Here is an 18,735-nt window from a genome sequence, read left to right on the forward strand (position 1 = left end):
GATCAGGGTGGTCTTCCCGGTAGGTGTATGGAAGCTGACTCAGGCTCTGGGGTAGCATTTGGTATGATCCCTGGGAGATGGGCGGTCTGCTAGTTCGGACCTGAGGAGGTCTAGGGTCTCCTGTTGGGCGATGGCGCATTAGCCTTTAGCTAATGTAGCTAACTCTTCAGCAGGTGTAGTGGGCTTCTGAAATGTAAAAAGAATCATAGCCACCGGAAAGGGGATTGACTCTTTCCTCAAAGTGCCTGCAGTTGTGATGGATCAGCTAGTCCAAAACACCTTAACAAGGGCGGGAGGCATGTGCAAAGCTGTCATCAAAAGTTTGGACACATCTACAAAGGGGGGCTACTTTGAAGAATCTCAAATATAAATTTTGATTTGACACTTTTTGGGGGTTACTAAATTATTCCATAAGTCATAGTTTTGATGTCATTCTGCAATGTAGAAAATAGTAAAAACAAAAGCAAAAACCCTTGAATGGGTAGGTGTGCCCAAACTTTTGATTTGAACTGTAAACAGTCCGGGTGGCCATTTGATTCATTTTCAGGAGTCTTATGGCTTGGGGTTAGAAGCTGTTAAGTAGCCTTTTGGACCTGGCTCCGGTACATTACATTACATTACATTTAAGTCATTTAGCAGACGCTCTTATCCAGAGCGACTTACAAATTGGTGCATTCACCTTATGACATCCAGTGGAACAGCCACTTTACAATAGTGCATCTAAATCTTTTAAGGGGGGTGAGAAGGATTACTTTATCCTATCCTAGGTATTCCTTAAAGAGTACCGCTTGCCATGTGGGAGCAGAGAGAACAGTCTATGACTTGGGTGACTGGAGTCTTTGACTGTTTTTTGGGGCTTTCTCTGACATCGCCTAGTATATACTGTAGGTCCTGGATGGCAGGAAGCTTGACCCCGGTGATGTAATAGGCCGTTACGCACTAACCTCTGTAGGAACTGCCAATCAGTTTCCATACCAGGCGGTGATGCAACTGGTCAGGGTGCACTCTATGGTGCAGCTGTTGAACATTTGAAGATCTGAGGACCCATGGCAAATATTTTTAGACTGCTGAGGGGGGAAAGGTGTTGTCATGCCCTCTTCATGACTGTCTTTGTGTGTTTGGACAAAGCATCGGCCTCCACCTCGAACTGACGGGTCAGGATGAACCAATATGGGAGCAGTGGCAAAACGGTGTTTGAGATCCCGGAATGCCCTATCAGCAGCTGGGGACCACGTAAACGGAACCTTGGGAGAGGTGAGTGCAGACATGGGGGAAGTCAGGGTGCTGTAACCCCGGATAATGTGGAAATAGAAGTAGGCAAATCCCATTAAACATTGAAGCTGCACTCTGGATGTAGGCTGGGGCCAATCCACCACTGCTCTGACATTCCCTGCAGCGATGATGTAGCCAAGAAAAGGGATGGTGGAGCGATGGAATTTGCATATCTCCGCTTTCACAAAAAGCTGGTTCTCCAGAAGGTGCTGGAGGACCTGTCGAACATGGAGCACGTGTTCTTGGGCTGAGGAAACGAGGATGTCATCGAGGTAGACGAAAGGAACCGGTTCAACATGTCGCGGAGAATGTCACTAACCAGGCCCTGGAACACGGCATTATTCGTAGTGGCCGCAGGCCGTGTTGAAGGCAGTCGTCCACTCATCCCCTTCTCGCATCTGAATCAGAGAGTAGGTATTCAACAGGTCCAATTTGGGGAACACAGTGGTTACCCTGGAGTGGCTCCTGGAGCGGCCCCTGGAGCGACTCGAAGGCCGAGGTGAGAAATGGTAGCATGTAGCGGTTCTAGGGCGCAGGGTTTTGTCCTCCTCCACAAAGTAGAACCTTGCACCGGCGGGGGAGACAGAAGGATGGATTCACCCAGCAGGGAATCCTTGATATAGGTCTCCATAGCCTTGGTCTCCGGACCCAACAAACAGTACAGTACTCCCCGGGGATGTGTTGTGCCTGGGAGAAAATTGATCATGCAGTCATAGGGTCGGCGCAGAGAAAGGGAAGTTTGCCGGGCCTTACTGAAAACCTCCCAGGGTCCTGGTACTCCGTGGGAATGGTGGAGAGGTCCGGGGTAACTTCAAAGCCCACGGGAGGACACTCCGGGGCAGGTTGCACTGACTTCATCCAATGGGCTCCAGCCCATAATGGCACCAGCAATCAAGTCCATGATGGGATTGTGTTGCTGGAGCAAAGATAATCCCAATACCACGGGAACCTGAGGAGACTTAATCAGCATAAATTGGATTGTCTCGCTGTGGTTCCCTGACACTTGTAGGTTGATGGGAGTGGTATTGTGAGTGACTTGGCCTATAGAGCGCTGTCCAGGGACCAGGATTGATGTTGCCACAGGGAAAGAGTCTTGGACCTCACTCTGGGATCTAGTGATGGCCCGAGGGACCAGGATTGATGTTGCCACAGGGAAAGAGTCTTGGACCTCACTCTGGGATCTAGTGATGGCCCGAGGGACCAGGGTTGATGTTGCCACAGGGAAAGAGTCTTGGACCTCACTCTGGGATCTAGTGATGGCCCGAGGGACCAGGATTGATGTTGCCACAGGGAAAGAGTCTTGGACCTCACTCTGGGATCTAGTGATGGCCCGATGGACCAGGATTGATGTTGTCACAGGGAAAGAGTCTTGGACCTCACTCTGGGATCTAGTGATGGCCCGAGAGACCAGGCTTGATGTCGCCACAGGGAAAGAGTCTTGGACCTCACTCTGGGATCTAGTGATGGCCCGAGAGACCAGGCTTGATGTCGCCACAGGGAAAGAGTCTTGGACTTCACTCTGGGATCTAGTGATCTAGTCAATCAACTACCAGTCAGCTGGAAGGAGACAGTAGTGGTACCAATCAACTACCAGACAGGTGGAAGGAGACAGTAGTGGGACCAATCAACTACCAGACAGCTGGAAGGAGACAGTAGTGGGACCAATCAACTACCAGACAGCTGGAAGGAGACAGTAGTGGTACCAATCAACTACCAGACAGCTGGAGGGAGACAGTAGTGGGACCAATCAACCACCAGACGCCTGGAAGGAGACAGTAGTGGTACCAATCAACTACCAGACAGCTGGAAGGAGACAGTAGTGGGACCAATCAACTACCAGACAGCTGGAAGGAGACAGTAGTGGGACCAATCAACTACCAGACAGCTGGAAGGAGACAGTAGTGGGACCAATCAACTACCAGACAGATGGAAGGAGACAGTAGTGGAACCAATCAACTACCAGACAGCTGGAAGGAGACAGTAGTGGAACCAGTCAACTACCAGACAGCTGGAAGGAGACAGTAGTGGAACCAATCAACTACCAGACAGATGGAAGGAGACAGTAGTGGGACCAATCAACTACCAGACAGCTGGAAGGAGACAGTAGTGGTACCAATCAACTACCAGACAGCTGGAAGGAGACAGTAGTGGGACCAATCAACTACCAGACAGCTGGAAGGAGACAGTAGTGGGACCAATCAACTACCAGACAGCTGGAAGGAGACAGTAGTGGTACCAATCAACTACCAGACAGCTGGAAGGAGACAGTAGTGGAACCAATCAACTACCAGACAGCTGGAAGGAGACAGTAGTGGAACCTATCAACTACCAGATAGCTGGAAGGAGACAGTAGTGGTACCAATCAACTACCAGACAACAGGAAGGAGACAGAAGTGGTACCAATCCAGAAGCTAGGGAAGGACCCAACGAGGCCAATAGCTTTAACATCACATGCATGTAAGATCACGGAACGTATGATTACGGAGAGGCTAACTTACTTCCTGGAGAGCAGGGGGCTAGTATCGCCACATCAGAGCGGATTCAGGAAGGGTAGGAGAACAATGGACCCAGTGCTCTGCTTAGAAGCAGAGGTTAGGAAGGCCCAGGTGAACAAAGAGAATGTTGTAGCTGTCTTTATAATAATTTTTATTTTACCCCCTTTCCTCCCCAATTTCGTGGTATCCAATTGTTAGTAGCTACTATCTTGTCTCATCGCTACAACTCCCGGGCACGGGAGAGACGAAGTTTGAAAGTCATGCGTCCTCCGGAACACAACCAAACCAAGAAACACCGTACACAAAACAAAAATCCAGAAAATCACATTGTATGATTTTTTTTTTAACAATTTTTTTTGTTTTTAAATGAGAGGAGAGGCAAAAAGCCTGATATAGACAGTGATGGTGTAGAGATGACAGGTTAAAGCCTGATATAGACAGTGATGGTGTAGAGATGACAGGTTAAAGCCTGATATAGACAGTGATGGTGTAGAGATGACAGGTTAATAGCCTGATATAGACAGTGATGGTGTAGAGATAACAGGTTAAAAGCCTGATGTAGACAGTGATGGTGTAGAGATGACAGGTCAAAAGCCTGATATAGACAGTGATGGTGTAGAGATGACAGGCAAAAAGCCTGATATAGACAGTGATGGTGTAGAGATGACAGGTTAAAAGCCTGATGTAGACAGTGATGGTGTAGAGATGACAGGTTAAAAGCCTGATATAGACAGTGATGGTGTAGAGATGACAGGAGCAGGTTAATAGCCTGATATAGACAGTGATGGTGTAGAGATGACAGGCAAAAAGCCTGATATAGACAGTGATGGTGTAGAGATGACAGGTTAAAGCCTGATATAGACAGTGATGGTGTAGAGATGACAGGTTAAAGCCTGATATAGACAGTGATGGTGTAGAGATGACAGGCAAAAAGCCTGATATAGACAGTGATGGTGTAGAGATGACAGGTTAAAAGCCTGATATAGACAGTGATGGTGTAGAGATGACAGGAGCAGGTTAATAGCCTGATATAGACAGTGATGGTGTAGAGATGACAGGAGCAGGTTAATAGCCTGATATAGACAGTGATGGTGTAGAGATGACAGGAGCAGGTTAACAGCCTGATATAGACAGTGATGGTGTAGAGATGACAGGCAAAAAGCCTGATATAGACAGTGATGGTGTAGAGATGACAGGTTAAAGCCTGATATAGACAGTGATGGTGTAGAGATGACAGGCAAAAAGCCTGATATAGACAGTGATGGTGTAGAGATGACAGGTTAAAGCCTGATATAGACAGTGATGGTGTAGAGATGACAGGTTAAAGCCTGATATAGACAGTGATGGTGTAGAGATGACAGGTTAACAGCCTGATATAGACAGTGATGGTGTAGAGATGACAGGTTAAAGCCTGATATAGACAGTGATGGTGTAGAGATGACAGGTTAAAGCCTGATATAGACAGTGATGGTGTAGAGATGACAGGTTAATAGCCTGATATAGACAGTGATGGTGTAGAGATGACAGGTTAAAGCCTGATATAGACAGTGATGGTGTAGAGATGACAGGCAAAAAGCCTGATATAGACAGTGATGGTGTAGAGATGACAGGAGCAGGTTAATAGCCTGATATAGACAGTGATGGTGTAGAGATAACAGGTTAAAAGCCTGATATAGACAGTGATGGTGTAGAGATAACAGGTTAAAAGCCTGATATAGACAGTGATGGTGTAGAGATGACAGGCAAAAAGCCTGATATAGACAGTGATGGTGTAGAGATGACAGGTTAAAGCCTGATATAGACAGTGATGGTGTAGAGATGACAGGTTAAAGCCTGATATAGACAGTGATGGTGTAGAGATGACAGGCAAAAAGCCTGATATAGACAGTGATGGTGTAGAGATGACAGGTTACAAGCCTGATATAGACAGTGATGGTGTAGAGATGACAGGAGCAGGTTAATAGCCTGATATAGACAGTGATGGTGTAGAGATGACAGGAGCAGGTTAATAGCCTGATATAGACAGTGATGGTGTAGAGATGACAGGAGCAGGTTAACAGCCTGATATAGACAGTGATGGTGTAGAGATGACAGGCAAAAAGCCTGATATAGACAGTGATGGTGTAGAGATGACAGGTTAAAGCCTGATATAGACAGTGATGGTGTGGAGATGACAGGCAAAAAGCCTGATATAGACAGTGATGGTGTAGAGATGACAGGTTAAAGCCTGATATAGACAGTGATGGTGTAGAGATGACAGGTTAAAGCCTGATATAGACAGTGATGGTGTAGAGATGACAGGTTAACAGCCTGATATAGACAGTGATGGTGTAGAGATGACAGGTTAAAGCCTGATATAGACAGTGATGGTGTAGAGATGACAGGTTAAAGCCTGATATAGACAGTGATGGTGTAGAGATGACAGGTTAATAGCCTGATATAGACAGTGATGGTGTAGAGATGACAGGTTAAAGCCTGATATAGACAGTGATGGTGTAGAGATGACAGGCAAAAGCCTGATATAGACAGTGATGGTGTAGAGATGACAGGCAAAAAGCCTGATATAGACAGTGATGGTGTAGAGATGACAGGCAAAAAGCCTGATATAGACAGTGATGGTGTAGAGATGACAGGTTAAAAGCCTGATATAGACAGTGATGGTGTAGAGATGACAGGTTAAAAGCCTGATATAGACAGTGATGGTGTAGAGATGACAGGAGCAGGTTAATAGCCTGATATAGACAGTGATGGTGTAGAGATGACAGGGCAGGTTAAAGCCTGATATAGACAGTGATGGTGTAGAGATGACAGGTTAATAGCCTGATATAGACAGTGATGGTGTAGAGATGACAGGCAAAAGCCTGATATAGACAGTGATGGTGTAGAGATGACAGGCAAAAAGCCTGATATAGACAGTGATGGTGTAGAGATGACAGGTTAAAGCCTGATATAGACAGTGATGGTGTAGAGATGACAGGTTAAAGCCTGATATAGACAGTGATGGTGTAGAGATGACAGGTTAATAGCCTGATATAGACAGTGATGGTGTAGAGATGACAGGTTAAAGCCTGATATAGACAGTGATGGTGTAGAGATGACAGGTTAAAGCCTGATATAGACAGTGATGGTGTAGAGATGACAGGTTAATAGCCTGATATAGACAGTGATGGTGTAGAGATGACAGGTTAAAAGCCTGATATAGACAGTGATGGTGTAGAGATGACAGGAGCAGGTTAATAGCCTGATATAGACAGTGATGGTGTAGAGATGACAGGAGCAGGTTAATAGCCTGATATAGACAGTGATGGTGTAGAGATGACAGGCAAAAAGCCTGATATAGACAGTGATGGTGTAGAGATGACAGGTTAAAGCCTGATATAGACAGTGATGGTGTAGAGATGACAGGTTAAAGCCTGATATAGACAGTGATGGTGTATAGATGACAGGCAAAAAGCCTGATATAGACAGTGATGGTGTAGAGATGACAGGTTAAAAGCCTGATATAGACAGTGATGGTGTAGAGATGACAGGAGCAGGTTAATAGCCTGATATAGACAGTGATGGTGTAGAGATGACAGGAGCAGGTTAATAGCCTGATATAGACAGTGATGGTGTAGAGATGACAGGCAAAAAGCCTGATATAGACAGTGATGGTGTAGAGATGACAGGTTAAAGCCTGATATAGACAGTGATGGTGTAGAGATGACAGGTTAACAGCCTGATATAGACAGTGATGGTGTAGAGATGACAGGTTAAAGCCTGATATAGACAGTGATGGTGTAGAGATGACAGGTTAATAGCCTGATATAGACAGTGATGGTGTAGAGATGACAGGTTAATAGCCTGATATAGACAGTGATGGTGTAGAGATGACAGGTTAAAGCCTGATATAGACAGTGATGGTGTAGAGATGACAGGTTAAAGCCTGATATAGACAGTGATGGTGTAGAGATGACAGGCAAAAAGCCTGATATAGACAGTGATGGTGTAGAGATGACAGGCAAAAAGCCTGATATAGACAGTGATGGTGTAGAGATGACAGGTTAAAGCCTGATATAGACAGTGATGGTGTAGAGATGACAGGTTAAAAGCCTGATATAGACAGTGATGGTGTAGAGATGACAGGAGCAGGTTAATAGCCTGATATAGACAGTGATGGTGTAGAGATGACAGGACAGGTTAAAGCCTGATATAGACAGTGATGGTGTAGAGATGACAGGCAAAAAGCCTGATATAGACAGTGATGGTGTAGAGATGACAGGTTAAAGCCTGATATAGACAGTGATGGTGTAGAGATGACAGGTTAACAGCCTGATATAGACAGTGATGGTGTAGAGATGACAGGTTAAAGCCTGATATAGACAGTGATGGTGTAGAGATGACAGGTTAAAGCCTGATATAGACAGTGATGGTGTAGAGATGACAGGTTAAAGCCTGATATAGACAGTGATGGTGTAGAGATGACAGGTTAAAGCCTGATATAGACAGTGATGGTGTAGAGATGACAGGTTAAAGCCTGATATAGACAGTGATGGTGTAGAGATGACAGGCAAAAAGCCTGATATAGACAGTGATGGTGTAGAGATGACAGGCAAAAGCCTGATATAGACAGTGATGGTGTAGAGATGACAGGTTAAAGCCTGATATAGACAGTGATGGTGTAGAGATGACAGGCAAAAAGCCTGATATAGACAGTGATGGTGTAGAGATGACAGGTTAAAGCCTGATATAGACAGTGATGGTGTAGAGATGACAGGTTAAAGCCTGATATAGACAGTGATGGTGTAGAGATGACAGGTTAACAGCCTGATATAGACAGTGATGGTGTAGAGATGACAGGTTAAAGCCTGATATAGACAGTGATGGTGTAGAGATGACAGGTTAAAGCCTGATATAGACAGTGATGGTGTAGAGATGACAGGTTAAAGCCTGATATAGACAGTGATGGTGTAGAGATGACAGGTTAAAGCCTGATATAGACAGTGATGGTGTAGAGATGACAGGAGCAGGTTAATAGCCTGATATAGACAGTGATGGTGTAGAGATGACAGGAGCAGGTTAAAAGCCTGATATAGACAGTGATGGTGTAGAGATGACAGGTTAAAGCCTGATATAGACAGTGATGGTGTAGAGATGACAGGCAAAAAGCCTGATATAGACAGTGATGGTGTAGAGATGACAGGTTAAAGCCTGATATGGACAGCGATGGTGTAGAGATGACAGGAGCAGCGGAATAGAGATACTAAGGGCAGGCAGAGGAAATTCGGGGAGGGGAGGACGGCAGGACGGGACAGAAGAGAGGAGGCTAATTTTATTATTTTTACAAGATTAAGTGTTGGACACAGTCAGTTGAATAAGACCTTAAATGTGATAGGAACGCATCCAACAGGAAAGTGTGATTATTGCCAGGAAACCGAGACCGTGGAGCAGGTGTCAGTGTGGGCAGTATGAGAGGGAAAGAGAGAGGTTGAGATCTAGTATGATGGAAAAGGGAAAACAGGAAATTCGTTTCAAGATTATATTGAGTAGAACTCCTTTTTATATCGTCTCAAATATGTTGTTGTCTTTTTTTAAGTTAACGGGTCTGGCAGGTAGGGTTTAGTTTCTCCCTGTCTCCTGCGGCCCACCCTCCAGTACAGTAGTCGGCGGTAACGCGCCATCATTTTGGATGCCAACCGCAGATAAACCCCACCGAAGAAGAAGGACATCTCTTATATAATAACATTCACAACTGAAAGTAGGCTACAGGGACTAGGTTTAACCGATAGATAAGACCTTATTATAGATTGTTAAATCGTTCCTTCTAAAACACATACGTCTATCAGACAAAAAAGGTAAGTGTAAAGATTTTATTCAAAGATAATTTAATAATGAGTGACTCTTTTTCATAATCACAATTTGAGAGTTATTCAAATTTTGATTGTAGCTCATTTGTCTCAATGTGGATTATATTATTATATTATATTATAATTATAATGGGTGGGGTTTTATCTCTTGGGGAAGTCAGAAAGGAAGAGAAAGATGATTCAAATTGTAAATTACTTTTTGTATTTAGTGGTTTAGGTTGCTGGATTGCGCCTGAGGAAGTTGCCTACTATACTCTACTCTCTTTCACCTTCATGATGTTAGATGTTGGATTACATTGACTTTGCAATCTAGGATTTGCTTACATGGCAAACAAGTAATTACACTACCAAGATTTGAATTTGTTCAACTAAGATACTGCAAAATGTAGTTAATTAAATTACTAGTTGAACTATATGTACTCCCCATCACTTATCATTAACTGTATATTGCCAACTACTGAAACTACACACTGCAAACATTTAATCTGATTGCAATAACTTCCTTGTCTTTTTTCGACATCAGACCTGCCTCATTCTCACTTAAAACATATGTTTTGTGTTTTAATTGGCTAATTTACTTTCTGTTAACATTATTAACGTCAGACTCCAGATTTAGATCATCAAATAATAGTTTGGATTTTTTTCAAAGGTACTTTAGTTAAAGGGGCAATCAGCAGTTGCTACATCCCATTTTTAGATGTACACATTGATGATTTGTACCCATTGATTCTTGAAGAATACTTATAAATGCCTCATGAGCTTAGTTCAACTGTCATACCCCATCAGAACCCCAAATATACGTTTGTTTTACTCCAACGTTTGTGAACAAAGATAATGTAAACAAACACTATATATCCTCAATACATGGTTAAGACTGTCATTTTTGATATCATGGATGGTTCATCATTGTATCCATTGAGAGGTTACATCTCTGCAGCTCCCTCAGTTTTTTACAACAAAAAAAATGGCTGGGTGCCCACTTTGTTTTTTAAATCGCAGATTGCTCCTTTAAGTTAAGACTATCCAAATGGCTTGTTTTTCCTACCCATTTTTCATTGATATATCATTATGGACATTCTACTTTATTCTCTTCAGATAAACAAACAATATTTTTCACAGTTCGTTCAGCAAACCTCATCAATGACTCACCTCCACCTGCTGAAGGTGCTTAACGCTTGTTGTTTCCTATAGTGATCCTCGGGACATCGTAAGACGAAAGTGATGGCTGAGTCAAGAATGACAGAGTCACCGCACCTTAGGATTGTCCTGTTAGGCAAGACAGGCGTTGGGAAGAGTGCATCAGGAAACAGCATCCTGGGAAGAAAAGTGTTTCTGTCCAAACGGAGTTTAGTCTCTGTGACAAAAGATTGTGCAGAAGACATGTGCGTAATTAATGGTCGTAATATCTCTGTGGTGGACACTGTGGGTATTTTCAACACTAACAGCTCTGATGGACTGATTGAGGCAGAGTGCAAGCGGGCCATGGAATCTCCTGTCCCCTGTGTTTTCCTTGTGGTAATAAAAGTGGACAGGTTCACAAAGGAAGAGCAAGAAGCCGTGGAGAGAATTGAAGACATAGTTGGTAAAGAGGGAATGGAAAGAAGCTGTATCCTTTTGACACATGGTGACATGGCAGATGAGCTGACAGTGGATGAAATGATTCAAGAAGAAGGAGCTGAAGACTTCAGTGAAGCGGTGATGAAATTCCAGGGGAGGTGCTATCTGTTCGACAATAAGATTGAGAGTCGTGATCAGGTTGACAATCTTCTGACCAAACTAGAACCACTCCAAAAGACTGGTGAGTACTGTAACATGTTGTTCCTGTAGAAACTGTTGTTAAAGACAAGCGGGTTATAGTGTGTCTTTCATTTGAAAAGGACATCTGGGGATAATTCATATAAAAACATTATCAATTAATTAATATAATAACATTATTAATGAATTAATATAATAACATGATCAATTAATTAAAATAATAATATTATTATTCAATTAATATAATAACATTATTACTTAATTAATATAATAGCATTATTCATTAATTAATATAATAACATTATTGAGACAATTGTCAGTGGTTCTATTAACTCAACTTTTAAAAAAAAGTGTTTTACAAATGTGCTTTTTCTTCATCTTCTTCATCAGCTTCCAACATGAATTCAGAAAACACCACGGAGAGCTCAGCTGAGAGAAGAATTGTGTTACTGGGCAGAAGTGGAGTTGGGAAGAGTGCATCAGGAAACACCATTTTGGGTCTGAGAGGATCAGAGCAGTTCAGGTCTGACTGTAGCTTTAACTCAGTAACAGAAAAAAGCGAGGCCAAATCAGCAGTAGTGGCAGGAAGGGAAGTCAAGGTGATAGACACACCTGGCCTCTCCAAGGGGAAACACACTCCTCAGCATGTGTTTAATGAGATGATGAAGAGTTGCCTGCTCGCTGAAGAGGGGCTGCATGCCTTTGTCTTAGTGATTGAACTGGGCAGGTTTGAAAAGAATGATGATGAGATAATTTACTTACTCAAAAAGGCATTTGGTAAGGAGGCCTTAAAATATGCAGTGGTTCTGTTCACACATGGTGATAGACTCAGCAGCCAAAACATTGAACAAAATATACAGGCAAACGAGGATCTTAAAAATCTTGTGGAAATGTGTGGTGGCAGATACTGTATCTTCAACAACACATCCATGAACAACGAACGGCAGGTTAGGGAGTTGTTTACGAAGGTAGATGAGATGGTACAAGTCAATGGTGCTACAGCCTATGTTGGTGAGATTGTCGGCATAGCGCGCACTATCATGCGAGAACTAAGAGAGACCGCTACAGATTACAGAGATAGGCTGAGTACTGCCTGGAGACGCTTTTGCGTCTGGGTGGTCGCCATCTGGGTAGCAATGCGTGAATCTTTTACACGTTTTTTGAAAAACGCCATCATCTGTTCCAGAACATTTCCCCACACACTTGCCCACAATTACAGCGATCTTTCACAAATGTGCTAATTCACAGGTCATTTGAATCATCTGGAAATATTTACAGACAATTGAGGATACATTTTAAAGGTTATTTTCGACGTACCCATGTTGCTGTAGATACTTGTTAGTGGATAGAACCACGGGGTGGCAGGGTAGCCTAGTGGTTAGAGAGTTCGACTAGTAACCGCAAGGTTGCAAGTTCAAATCCTAGAGCTGACAAAGTATAAATCTGTCGTTCTGCCCCTGAACAGGCAGTTAACCCACTGTTCCTAGACCGTCATTGTAAATAAAAATTTGTTCTGACTTGCCTAGTTAAAGGTTAAAAAATATATATATATAAGAATTACCAGGGCAGTTGTCATCAGAGATTGCAGGACTATCAGGGCAGGTGTAATCGGGAGGGATTAGATATGGAGAAGGATGCGACTGAACAAACTATCACGTGTAAGGATGAATGACATCACACATCCCTCAAATAATCTTTCTCATTTATTAACAGAGGGCCAAGGTGTTCCATCTCATTTATTAACAGAGTGCCAAGGTGTTCCATCTCATTTATTAACAGAGGGCCAAGGTGTTCCATCTCATTTATTAACAGAGGGCCAAGGTGTTCCATCTCATTTATTAACAGAGGGCCAAGGTGTTCCATCTCATTTATTAACAGAGGGCCAAGGTGTTCCATCTCATTTATTAACAGAGGGCCAAGGTGTTCCATCTCATTTATTAACAGAGGGCCAAGGTGTTCCATCTCATTTATTAACAGAGGGCCAAGGTGTTCCATCTCATTTATTAACAGAGGGCCAAGGTGTTCCATCTCATTTATTAACAGAGGGCCAAGGTGTTCCATCTCATTTATTAACAGAGGGCCAAGGTGTTCCATCTCAGTTATTAACAGAGGGCCAAGGTGTTCCATCTCATTTATCAACAGAGGGCCAAGGTGTTCCATCTCATTTATTAACAGAGTGCCAAGGTGTTCCATCTCATTTATTAACAGAGGGCCAAGGTGTTCCATCATTTATTAACAGAGGGCCAAGGTGTTCCATCTCATTTATTAACAGAGGGCCAAGGTGTTCCATCTCATTTATTAACAGAGGGCCAAGGTGTTCCATCTCAGTTATTAACAGAGGGCCAAGGTGTTCCATCTCAGTTATTAACAGAGGGCCAAGGTGTTCCATCTCAGTTATTAACAGAGTGCCAAGGTGTTCCATCTCATTTATTAACAGAGTGCCAAGGTGTTCCATCTCATTTATTAACAGAGGGCCAAGGTGTTCCATCTCATTTATTAACAGAGTGCCAAGGTGTTCCATCTCATTTATTAACAGAGGGCCAAGGTGTTCCATCTAATTTATTAATAACAGAGTGCCAAGGTGTTCCATCTCATTTATTAACAGAGGGCCAAGGTGTTCCATCTCATTTATTAACAGAGGGCCAAGGTGTTCCATCTCATTTATTAACAGAGGGCCAAGGTGTTCCATCTCATTTATTAACAGAGGGCCAAGGTGTTCCATCTCAGTTATTAATAGAGGGCCAAGGTGTTCCATCTCATTTATTAACAGAGTGCCAAGGTGTTCCATCTCATTTATTAACAGAGGGCCAAGGTGTTCCATCTCATTTATTAACAGAGGGCCAAGGTGTTCCATCTCAGTTATTAATAGAGGGCCAAGGTGTTCCATCTAATTTATTAACAGAGTGCCAAGGTGTTCCATCTCATTTATTAACAGAGGGCCAACCTCAATACTCACCTCAATATTCACCTCAATACTCACCTCAATATTCACCTCAATACTCACCTCCAATATTCACCTCAATATTCACCTCAATACTCACCTCCAATATTCACCTCAATACTCACCTCCAATATTCACCTCAATACTCACATCAAAACACAAAAAGCAAAACACATTCATAGAAAACAAACACATGCTTCAGTAAAAAGGTGCTCGATATATTTGAATTGTATATGATCACAATTGGCCCAGTGTCGTCCGGGTTTGGCCGGGGGAGGCCGTCAATTGTAAATACAAATTTTTTTCTTGCCTAGTTAAATAAAATAAAAACATTTCAACTTTAAGGATATTATGAGATTTTTTTGGTCCGTTTCAAAATTTGATTGTGTATGGAGGCCTTTTTTGTTTATAAATGTTTTTATTATTATTTTTTAAATCTTTCTAAATGTAATGTATCTCACTGTTTCTTGTGCTTTTTAATACATTATATTACATGTTAAACAGCAAAAGGTTTATGAAATAATAAAATAACTCTTTCTCTCATCAAGCGCTTCTGTGGTTAATGTTAGAACTTAGCAAGAGATCTCTCAATCAGTTTGTTGCATTCCAAAGTCCTATCTGGCTGGTTTACACTCCCCTGTCTGATGTTCTCTCACACACACACACACACACACACACACACACACACACACACACACACACACACACACACACACACACACACACACACACACACACACACACACACACACACACACACACACACACACACACACACACACACACACACACACACACAGTGAGAGAGACTATGCTTACTTATGTAATGTGATCATGCGCCGAATACAAGAAGTCTAAACTTAACAGTGAAATGCTTACTTACGAGCCCTTAACCAAAAAATGCATTTAGATAGTTATAAATTAAATAGTAACACAGTAAAATGACACAATAAACCAGTACAGAGTCTGTGTACTGGGCTATTACATTTACATTTAACATTTAAGTCATTTAGCAGACGCTCTTATCCAGAGCGTCTTACAAATTGGTGCATTCACCTTATGACATCCAGTGGAACAGCCACTTTACAATAGTGCATCTAAATCTTTTAGGGGGGGGGGGTGAGAAGGATTACTTATCCTATCCTAGGTATTCCTTAAAGAGGTGGGGTTTCAGGTGTCTCCGGAAGGTGGTGATTGACTCCGCTGTCCTGGCGTCGTGAGGGAGTTTGTTCCACCATTGGGGGCCAGAGCAGCGAACAGTTTTGACTGGGCTGAGCGGGAACTGTACTTCCTCAGTGGTAGGGAGGCGAGCAGGCCAGAGGTGGATGAACGCAGTGCCCTTGTTTGGGTGTAGGGCCTGATCAGAGCCTGGAGGTACTGAGGTGCCGTTCCCCTCACAGCTCCGTAGGCAAGCACCATGGTCTTGTAGCGGATGCGAGCTTCAACTGGAAGCCAGTGGAGAGAGCGGAGGAGCGGGGTGACGTGAGAGAACTTGGGAAGGTTGAACACCAGACGGGCTGCGGCGTTCTGGATGAGTTGTAGGGGTTTAATGGCACAGGCAGGGAGCCCAGCCAACAGCGAGTTGCAGTAATCCAGACGGGAGATGACAAGTGCCTGGATTAGGACCTGCGCCGCTTCCTGTGTGAGGCAGGGTCGTACTCTGCGGATGTTGTAGAGCATGAACCTACAGGAACGGGCCACCGCCTTGATGTTAGTTGAGAACGACAGGGTATTGTCCAGGATCACGCCAAGGTTCTTAGCGCTCTGGGAGGAGGACACAATGTAGTTGTCAACCGTGATGGCGAGATCATGGAACGGGCAGTCTTTCCCTGGGAGGAAGAGCAGCTCCGTCTTGCCGAGGTTCAGCTTGAGGTGGTGATCCGTCATCCACACTGATATGTCTGCCAGACATGCAGAGATGCGATTCGCCACCTGGTCATCAGAAGGGGGAAAGGAGAAGATTAATTGTGTGTCGTCTGCATAGCAATGATAGGAGAGACCATGTGAGGTTATGACAGAGCCAAGTGACTTGGTGTATAGCGAGAATAGGAGAGGGCCTAGAACAGAGCCCTGGGGGACACCAGTGGTGAGAGCGCGTGGTGAGGAGACAGATTCTCGCCACGCCACCTGGTAGGAGCGACCTGTCAGGTAGGACGCAATCCAAGCGTGGGCCGCGCCGGAGATGCCCAACTCGTAGAGGGTGGAGAGGAGGATCTGATGGTTCACAGTATCGAAGGCAGCCGATAGGTCTAGAAGGATGAGAGCAGAGGAGAGAGAGTTAGCTTTAGCAGTGCGGAGCGCCTCCGTGATACAGAGAAGAGCAGTCTCAGTTGAATGACTAGTCTTGAAACCTGACTGATTTGGATCAAGAAGGTCATTCTGAGAGAGATAGCGGGAGAGCTGGCCAAGGACGGCACGTTCAAGAGTTTTGGAGAGAAAAGAAAGAAGGGATACTGGTCTGTAGTTGTTGACATCGGAGGGATCGAGTGTAGGTTTTTTCAGAAGGGGTGCAACTCTCGCTCTCTTGAAGACGGAAGGGACGTAGCCAGCGGTCAGGGATGAGTTGATGAGCGAGGTGAGGCGGCCGGCCGTCACAAGACGCGAGATTTCATCTGGAGAGAGAGGGGAGAAAGAGGTCAGAGCACAGGGTAGGGCAGTGTGAGCAGAACCAGCGGTGTCGTTTGACTTAGCAAACGAGGATCGGATGTCGTCGACCTTCTTTTCAAAATGGTTGACGAAGTCATCTGCAGAGAGGGAGGAGGGGGGGGGATTCAGGAGGGAGGAGAAGGTGGCAAAGAGCTTCCTAGGGTTAGAGGCAGATGCTTGGAATTTAGAGTGGTAGAAAGTGGCTTTAGCAGCAGAGACAGAGGAGGAAAATGTAGAGAGGAGGAGTGAAAGGATGCCAGGTCCGCAGGGAGGCGAGTTTTCCTCCATTTCCGCTCGGCTGCCCGGAGCCCTGTTCTGTGAGCTCGCAATGAGTCATCGAGCCACGGAGCGGGAGGGGAGGACCGAGCCGGCCTGGAGGATAGGGGACATAGAGAGTCAAAGGATGCAGAAAGGGAGGAGAGGAGGGTTGAGGAGGCAGAATCAGGAGATAGGTTGGAGAAGGTTTGAGCAGAGGGAAGAGATGATAGGATGGAAGAGGAGAGAGTAGCGGGGGAGAGAGAGCGAAGGTTGGGACGGCGCGATACCATCCGAGTAGGGGCAGTGTGGGAAGTGTTGGATGAGAGCGAGAGGGAAAAGGATACAAGGTAGTGGTCGGAGACTTGGAGGAGTTGCAATGAGGTTAGTGGAAGAACAGCATCTAGTAAAGATGAGGTTGAGCGTATTGCCTGCCTTGTGAGTAGGGGGGGAAGGTGAGAGGGTGAGGTCAAAAGAGTAGAGGAGTGGAAAGAAGGAGGCAGAGAGGAATGAGTCAAAGGTAGACGTGGGGAGGTTAAAGTCGCCCAGAACTGTGAGAGGTGATCCGTCCTCAGGAAAGGAGCTTATCAAGGCATCAAGCTCATTGATGAACTCTCCGAGGGAACCTGGAGGGCGATAAATGATAAGGATGTTAAGCTTGAAAGGGCTGGTAACTGTGACAGCATGGAATTCAAAGGAGGCGATAGACAGATGGGTAAGGGGAGAAAGAGAGAATGACCACTTGGGAGAGATGAGGATCCCGGTGCCACCACCCCGCTGACCAGAAGCTCTCGGGGTGTGCGAGAACACGTGGGCGGACGAGGAGAGAGCAGTAGGAGTAGCAGTGTTATCTGTGGTGATCCATGTTTCCGTCAGTGCCAAGAAGTCGAGGGACTGGAGGGAGGCATAGGCTGAGATGAACTCTGCCTTGTTGGCCGCAGATCGGCAGTTCCAGAGGCTACCGGAGACCTGGAACTCCACGTGGGTCGTGCGCGCTGGGACCACCAGATTAGGGTGGCCGCGGCCACGCGGTGTGGAGCGTTTGTAAGGTCTGTGCAGAGAGGAGAGAACAGGGATAGACAGACACATAGTTGACAGGCTACAGAAGGGGCTACGCTAATGCAAGGAGATTGGAATGACAAGTGGACTACACGTCTCGAATGTTCATAAAGTTAAGCTTACGTAGCAAGAATCTTATTGACTAAAATGATTAAAATGATACAGTACTGCTAAAGTAGGCTAGCTGGCAGTGTTGTTGACACTACACTAATCAAGTCGTTCCGTTGAGTGTAATAGTTTCTACAGTGCAGCTATTCGGGGGCTAGCTGGCTAACTAGCAGTGTTGATTACGTTACGTTGCGTTAAAAGAACGACAATAGCTGGCTAGCTAACCTAGAAAATCGCTCTAGGCTACACAATTATCTTTGATACAAAGACGGCTATGTAGCTAGCTATGTAGCTAGCTACGATCAAGCAAATCAAACCGTTGTGCTGTAATGAAATGAAATGAAAATGTGATACTACC

The 18,735-nt window shown here is 44.6% G+C and overlaps 1 protein-coding gene and 1 long non-coding RNA gene across 56 annotated transcripts; both read left to right on the forward strand.

Moving 5' to 3' along the window:
- Positions 1-4,839: 4,839 nt before the first annotated feature.
- Positions 4,840-8,902, forward strand: LOC127928079 (uncharacterized). Of its 6 annotated transcripts, none has more exons than XR_008130326.1 (3): positions 4,840-4,879; positions 7,477-7,601; positions 8,607-8,902. It is a non-coding gene; the product is annotated as an uncharacterized LOC127928079 (long non-coding RNA). The 6 variants fall into 6 exon arrangements; XR_008130324.1 differs by lacking the exon at positions 8,607-8,902 and adding an exon at positions 8,112-8,298; XR_008130327.1 differs by lacking the exon at positions 8,607-8,902 and adding an exon at positions 8,153-8,298.
- A 592-nt stretch (positions 8,903-9,494) lies between these two features.
- LOC118377267 (GTPase IMAP family member 8-like) lies at positions 9,495-14,852 on the forward strand. Of its 50 annotated transcripts, none has more exons than XM_052514969.1 (7): positions 9,495-9,601; positions 10,805-11,411; positions 11,759-13,453; positions 13,617-13,682; positions 13,815-13,913; positions 13,950-14,081; positions 14,148-14,852. In XM_052514969.1, the coding sequence occupies exons 2-3, from the start codon at positions 10,835-10,837 to the stop codon at positions 12,607-12,609; spliced, it is 1,428 nt and encodes a 475-aa protein (XP_052370929.1). In that variant the 5' UTR covers positions 9,495-9,601; positions 10,805-10,834; the 3' UTR covers positions 12,610-13,453; positions 13,617-13,682; positions 13,815-13,913; positions 13,950-14,081; positions 14,148-14,852. The 50 variants fall into 50 exon arrangements, with proteins under 50 accessions (XP_052370929.1, XP_052370943.1, XP_052370934.1 ...); XM_052514983.1 differs by having other exon boundaries at positions 13,950-14,048; positions 14,115-14,852; XM_052514974.1 differs by having other exon boundaries at positions 13,815-13,880.
- Positions 14,853-18,735: the final 3,883 nt, after the last annotated feature.

This window comes from Oncorhynchus keta, unplaced genomic scaffold (genome assembly GCF_023373465.1).
Source record: "Oncorhynchus keta strain PuntledgeMale-10-30-2019 unplaced genomic scaffold, Oket_V2 Un_scaffold_20464_pilon_pilon, whole genome shotgun sequence".
Taxonomy (NCBI): Eukaryota; Metazoa; Chordata; class Actinopteri; order Salmoniformes; family Salmonidae; genus Oncorhynchus; species Oncorhynchus keta.